The 7474-nt window shown below is 40.3% G+C and overlaps 1 protein-coding gene across 4 annotated transcripts in view; it reads left to right on the top strand.

Moving 5' to 3' along the window:
• Window positions 1-355: 355 nt before the first annotated feature.
• The window catches only part of luzp2 (leucine zipper protein 2), a 207437-nt gene continuing 200318 nt past the window's right edge, over window positions 356-7474 (top strand). For all 4 annotated transcript variants that reach the window (XM_061762022.1, XM_061762012.1, XM_061762003.1 and 1 more), the window contains exon 1: window positions 356-570. In XM_061762022.1, coding sequence (XP_061618006.1) covers window positions 509-570 — 62 coding nt within the window. In that variant the 5' untranslated portion in view covers window positions 356-508. The remainder of the gene's footprint in view (window positions 571-7474) is intronic.

Raw genomic sequence — 7474 nt, 5'->3', positions numbered from 1 at the left:
CTGTAAGTGCCGTTTCTTAGAACTGTCAATTTCAATGGAGCCAGTCCCTGTTGGCCACACTGGCCATTTATATATGCAGCGCTGTGCCCCTCCTACATTGCAGCTAGTAAGCAGACAGTGTGGACTGAGTGGGGTACCAGAGTGCTGGAGGAGCAACCAGCAGCCACACAATGGCAATGATGCCTCTCGCCAATAGCAGAAGCTCGACGGGTGCTGACATCATAATATCTCCTCCACATCTTGCTCTCTTGATGTCAAGCCCCACCCGCAATGTTTCCTGAGCAAGTCAGTCCGTGTGTGTCCCTGTGTTATTTAAAACCATACCCCCCCCCCCCCTTCTCGCTGAGCCACTGTGTTGGATCTGTCTACCTCTCCGCATGTGTGTGTGTGAGGGTGCACTAAAATCCCAAGCAGCCAGTGGGAAGAGAAGAAGAGAGTGAGGGGAGAGACGCAGGGGAAAGGCTATAAGCATCTGAGACGGGAGAACGAACGGGAGTGTGATTCAGCTATGAAATCCATCCAGGCTTTTTGCATGCTGCTTTTCTGTCCAGTTTTGAGTCTCAACGCCAGGTAGGCACTGCATGGAAGATGTTTTCATTCATCCAGTTTCACAGACTCTGAAACAAACAAAAGGAGGGCTGTACGAACGTATACAATGTTAGATTATTCATGTAAAGCTCTGTACTGCCCTGTCAAATACAAGAGCCTAAAATTGTCCTGGCAGGGACTCACTGTATTTAGCATGTTGCTTCAGGAAACTCAAGCACTTAAATGAAGTAAGGAAGAGATGATCTGTTTAACTGGGTTATTATCTTCCTCAGTTGTAGATTGGCTAAGACACAGTTGTCCCATTGTGTGTGTGCAATTCCCTGAATACGATGCCTGCCGCGGTGGTGGTGGGGTGATCACGGTGCTTTTTGGGACTTTTGCTGCATGCTGGTTTAAGAGAGAGCAAGTTGATATCGGGTGAAAAGAAAGGATAAGGCAATTGCTGCTGTAGTTTGCAAGCATGTGAGTGCATGTCTTTGAGATGTCCTGTGAATTTAGCAGGCAGAAAATTCACAGGAAAGAAGAATGACCAAGAAAGATGCATGTTTGGGAGAGTTCTGATGGTACACTAAATCGTTGAAAATCATCATTTTCCGGCAGTGCCTGACACTGCTGTCTTAATGAGAGTCGTCGGGGGGGAATTCAAGGCTTTGACGATACCTTGGAGACTCACATGCAGAAATTCATGCATTAAACATAAAAAAAAAATAAAAATCCAATTCCTGCTCCTAAGTGCCTAAAACATTTTAAGTTTTACAAACAAAGCTATGCAGCAAAGCTTCTGTAGAACAACGGCAACCATCCATCCATCCATCCATTTCCTTACTTGGGTCGCAGGCGTGCTGGAGCCTATCCCAGCTATCTTGGGGCGAGAGGCGGGGTACACCCTGAACTGGTCACCAGCTAATCGCAGGGCACATATAAACAAACAACCATTCGCACTCACATTCACGCCTACGGGCAATTTAGAGTCTTCAATCGACCTACTACGCATTTTTTTGGGATGTGGGAGGAAACCGGAGTACGCGGCGAAAACCCACGCAGGCACGGGGACAACATGCAAACTCCACACAGGGGGGGCCGGAATATGAAACCCAGTCCTCAGAACTGTGAGGCAGATGTGCTAACCAGTCGTCCACTGTGGCGCAGCAACCAGAATGTGCCTTAAATACGAAGTTAAGCAGATATGTGTCCCAAATCTGTTCCCCCTGGCCTGACTGAGGGGATATATTTGATCGACAACCTTTTAATATCGGCCTAGGCAAACGACTTGTACAAGTCTACAAGTCTCTTGATGCATAGAAGTGTCAATCATTCAATTGTTGATTGGAAAATGTTCAGACAGCGAAACATATCCATACGTGACGTCTATTTACATATTATAAGGCTCATCCATTTGTAATTTGTATATGATAGTAGACCTTCTTAAGAGGTAAAATATCACCACAAGTAACAGAGGCATCAAGTATTTAAGAGTGAGATGGAAGTTATTACCTAATGTGAGATTTATCTTTTGTTTGTTTGTGTTGTTGTTTGTGCCAAATATATAAATATGAACAATATATCTAATATTATAATATTATATTGCAAAACAAGTTATTACAAAGTTAAGTGTCTTACCATTACTATATAAAGTGCCGAAAGCAAACATGGTCGGTCAGTATCGTTCCAGTTGTGTGACGTAATGTTGCTGCACTTAAGCTTCCAATGAGCTTCATGCGTCTTTGGGATGCCGTAAAAGCGCTAAGAATCCTTTATTGACAATCTGTATGTACAGCCAAAACGCAGCACGAGACTACCGTTTATTAATTAACGTAAATAAGCGTGAATAACCTGATAACTCATGGTCGGCTATTGACTTCCATAGGCTTTCTATCATCCGAGACACCACGTGACCATTTGGTGACGACAAGGCAAACGCGCCCATATAGTAATAAGCAAATATATACTTTTTTATGTTTACCTCACATATTTGTCATCATTTTATTGTGATTTTGTTGGTGATGATTATTTCTAGCGGCACGGTGGACGACTGGTTAGCACATCTGCCTCAGAGTTCTGAGCACCCGGGTTCAAATCCCGGCCCCGCCGGTGTGGAGTTTGAATGTTATCTCCGTGCCTGCGTGGGTTTTCTCCGGGCACTCCGGTTTCCTCCCACATACCAAAAACATGCATTAATTGAAGACTCTAAATTGCCTGTTGGTGTGAATGTGAGTGCGAATGGTTGTTTGTTTCTACGTGCCCTGCGATTGGCTGGGGACCAGTTCAGGGTGTACCCCGCTTTTCGCCCGAACATAGCTGGGATAGGCTCCAGCACCCCCCTGACCCTAGTGAGGATAAGCGGAAAGGAAGATGAATGATTATTTCTAACTTACTGATGTCTAAATTTAGTTTTTATTACGTTCGAGTGTATTTCAGAGCATATGGCTTTTTTTTTTTAAATTGCACTTGAGGCTTTGAGGTGATTCTTTGGTTGCTAATGGGAGTTTACGGTGCTGTGGAGTTAATTTTGTTGGTCAGCACACATTTCAAGCTACCTCTTGCAGATAATATCTTGAAACCTAATTAACTGTAAACACAGATATAAACAGCATCTTAAACCATGTTTTGAAGAGAAAATTAAAAAGTAAATAAAGATTTTATGCTCAAGGTGGTACTTCATCAGTTACCTGCTCAACTTTTTAAAAATTGGGCAATGGGGATAAGGCAGTTCCTGTGTAACATCTGCCTTATTAGCCTTAAACAAACAGTAGCTATGACCACATAGCATATTAATACAGTAAATAGATGTCAGCTATGTATTTTTTTCTCAAAAATAAATGTTTATGTGAACTGCTTAGGCTGCTTAAAACAGAAGAAAAAAGCAGAGTTCTATAGGCTATAAAGTCCTTACGATCCTTCTTGAGGATTATCAAATAAGAAGCAAATCAATTTAACACTTTTGCTGTCATTGATAGTTTACCTTTTCAACCGCTTTTATACTCACGTCTTGGTGATGACAAGCATCACTCGTGTCACTCTCTACTTTATCTCTATACTTGGCTGACAATGACAGCAGTGCTATTGCTCCTGACAAGAGCATCATTATCCAGTATTACATTTTTACAAGTCATGAAGTTAAATCAATAAGGCAATATTCTACTGTGATCCATCCATCCATCCATTTTCTGTACCGCTTATCCTCACTAGGGTTGCGGGCGTGCTGGAGCCTATCCCAGCTACCTTGGGGCAAGAGGCGGGGTACACCCTGAACTGGTCGCCAGCCAATTGCAGTCTACTGTGATTAAAGGTTTTAATTTTACAATTCAATGGTACAATAAAAATGTGGTCTTCATATCAATTCATCATAACATTTAGGCCTGGGCTACAGGAAAGAATTGTTAATTTGTTGGCTTTATCCAATGTTGTGTTGTTGAATAATATATTTCTTGTGTTTAGTGAATAATGCTGACGATAACAAACTTCCTCCCAAAAAGTCGCATCCTAAATCACAATCGCAATATTTATAATATTTAATAATAATAATTTATAATATTTAATAATATAATATCGTATTTAATAGTTGAATAATATATTTCTTGTGTTTAGTGAATAATGCTGACGATAACAAACTTCCTCCTGAAAAGTTGCATGCTAAATCACAATCGCAATATTTGTTTAAAAGAAACAAACAAAAAAAAAAAACCTCGCAATTTAGAGTATTTTCCGACATCGTTCGGCCCTACTCCTGATTGATGACTCTGTAGTTTTAATTGGGCCCACATCGTTAAAGCTTATCGGCTTTCTAGTGAGGAGAACTGGCTAAGTGTGGCTAATGGTTTAGCCACATAAACAGAATGTTGTGGCTACCTAGACACAAGTGTGTAGGTTTCATAATCTAGTGCCAATCCTGAAAAAGCAAGTCCATCGACATACTGTGAATCTATTTAAGGAGGTCACTTGCTTACCCAATTGAACACGTTTTTTTAGGATGTGTAAATGACAGAGAATTAGATGGTTTGTGAAGAAGAAAAGGTTTTTGGTGCAGAGTATGTAATCACCTGGCCATGTAATTTGAAGTAGTATTTGTCTCTGTGTGTTTTAATAGCTTCTTTCTGACTTGTAATGAGCCTACCTACTGTATCTAGATGCTCCAAAGAGAGAGCTTGGTGTCCTCTATTTCTGCTGTGCTTGCAAGTATCAGGGAAAAGTCACCATTGAACTAGGAAACTACTGTACCGTTGATCCAGAACACCTTTATTTCTACTGTGCTCCATTATTGGCACCCTGCTGCAATTGGTGACATATTTTATGTCTGTTGACTCTAAATCTTCATCTAATATGCTAATTAGTTTTGGGGCACGAGCACTAATTAGTTACAATATCATTAAGCTATTGTCAAAGTTCCATGTATCATTGCACAATTGTTGCGATGACCCAGTTACAATTGTCACACATTTTTATTTTTACTTTATTTGTATTTTTCTGTTTTGCCACATGTAAGTAAAACAAATTATAGTGAGATTGCGTTATGGTCGCATGGTCCTTTTTGAATTCCAACTTTGTTGTTATTCTGAGGGCTCATTTTCTGTTCTACTGCAGCATTGTACTGTAACATTGAACATTACTGAATGTAAGGCAGACGAGAGGAAAATGAATTGTGACCTGTGCTGTTGAGTCTCGGGAGAGCTCTCGCTTGTTTTGTTACCTAGATTCACAATCATCACATTAGTGGTATGTGAGTGAATCAATTTTGTATGTTAAGTACAACGTCCAACAAGGTATGTCTGACCTGATTAAATTACCTTGTGTAATAAATGCATTCTTATGTGTGATTGCCTTGAAATCTAAAAATGTCTTCCTCAGTAATGCTGTTATAATCACAATGTGATGGACGTTAATTAAAAATGTGTACCTGCCATTTTATGTGAGCATTTGACCAGTGATGCCAACTCCAGTGCCAGTGAGAGTGTGATCAAAAGGGTTTGACTTTAATGAATTGCGTGAGAAACTCCAGCCGCAGAATGATTGTGCAGGGCGGTGTGTCATTGCAGAAATCAATTGGTACTTAGGCACAACACAAGGCTGCTTTGACACCATCCCCATGAGATATGATTGTCCACCCCAAGGTCAATGTTGTAAGGCTAAGAATGCATTTCTGTATTAGACTTTTTTTTTTTCTTCCCCGTCTGCACGGATCAAACAGTCCCACCTTTTTCACACTTTCAAATATTCTCTTTCAGCGTGTCTCCTAAAACATTTTGACACATTTTCTTGACACCATCTTTGATGCCTCTTGCATCAGCAGGCTTTTCTTAGAAGAAACTGCTCTACCTGGCACTGCCACCACTATCTCCAAAATGTTTGATTGTTTTAGATGTCACATAAAAGGACGAAAGAGTCTGGGATTGCTGATTGAGTACAGACAAGTACTCTAATATTTCAAGTGGTCTTTTTTACATGAAATAAAACTCGTGGAGCACCAACCACTTGAAGAGACTTCTTAACAAAAAACGAGTACTCTCTATGACTGACTTTTACATCCAATTCCTCTTTAAATAATGTGTTAAATTACACGCACATGTAATAAATATGATGTGTTATGTGTTAGAAAACACAACATATACAATACAATATTTTTGCTGTCTTGGTTTATCTATTTTTTTGTGTGTGGTCATAACACTTGATAGGTGGCAGATTTTGTGGTACGAATCCAATTAAAAAGAGCACGCAGTTATGCTCATTATGGTCTTTTCTGTGCAAATTTTGGCCGAGTGCATTTCTGCCCCACATAGCAGAGAAAGGATGCGGAGAGAGCATTGTCAGATAATATTAGACACACACACAAAATAAATTATGCCACTCCAATTGATCATATTTGTACACTACATATTTGGTCATAGATAACACAGCAAGCTTTTTCTCCCACCAATTGTTACTTCTACTGGTACTGTTACTTGTTTCTTCTACAACACAAGAACATTATGTAGAACAACACTTCTTGCCTTTGTTTCAAAAACCTACACTGAGTGGGAACTGAACCCACGTTGCTCACACCAAAGTCAGGCGAGTGTACCACTCCACCATCAGTGCCCGTAAGTGACTCCCTGCTAAATTAGAGAATAGAATGTGAATCCCAAGGAGTACCAAGTTCCATAAAAAAATTAATAAACAAATAAATACACATGTAGCCATGCGATTGGCTGGCGACCAGTTCAGGGTGTACCCCGCCTCTTGCCCAAAGTTAGCTGGGATAGGCTCCAGCATGCCCGTAACCCTAGTGAGGATAAGTGGTATGCAAAATGGATGGATGGAAATAAATGCATATTGAGTGATTGATTGATTGAGAGATTACAATATGAATCTACACAATGATTTAGTCGAAAGAGTTTGCAAAGATAATCAAGAGGTCCAGTAAGGGGAGGTAAATAGCCTTGCATCCTTAAGCAATGTTGAACAGTTGGGTGGTGGACTGCTTTGGACAAATATGGTTTCAGCGTGCAGTACAGAGCTCACCGGGTATTTTCCCCCTTTGAGTGAGGCTTCGCTGGGTTGCAAATAGTTTAAATTGTTACTTTGTTCGAAGTGCCATCTTTATGCAAACTTGGAATCTTGGAATGCATAAACACTCTGATGCTGATGCTTCTTGCAAAGTAGAAGAGGTGGTAGGGTTAGTGTCAGAAAGGATGAAATATTAACAGAACTGATTAGTAATATAAGTGCAAATATTTTCCAGGGAGCAGGACCACTTGGACATTCTTCACCTTCAGTTTATTTTACACTCTAAATCCAATTCAGCAGTGTCGGTAAGTATTTGACAAGCAATTATATCTTGTTTTTGTTGGTCATATTAGTATCTCTAAATTCTGGAGGTCAGTGAATGGTGAAAAGGAAGCTAAAGGTTCATGTGTGTACTGTACAAACATAGAGAACAAAATGCAACCAA

Source organism: Phyllopteryx taeniolatus, chromosome 2 (genome assembly GCF_024500385.1).
Source record: "Phyllopteryx taeniolatus isolate TA_2022b chromosome 2, UOR_Ptae_1.2, whole genome shotgun sequence".
NCBI lineage: Eukaryota > Metazoa > Chordata > Actinopteri > Syngnathiformes > Syngnathidae > Phyllopteryx > Phyllopteryx taeniolatus.
Note: the sequence above shows the minus strand (reverse complement) of the source record. Positions and strands in the feature narration are given on the sequence as shown.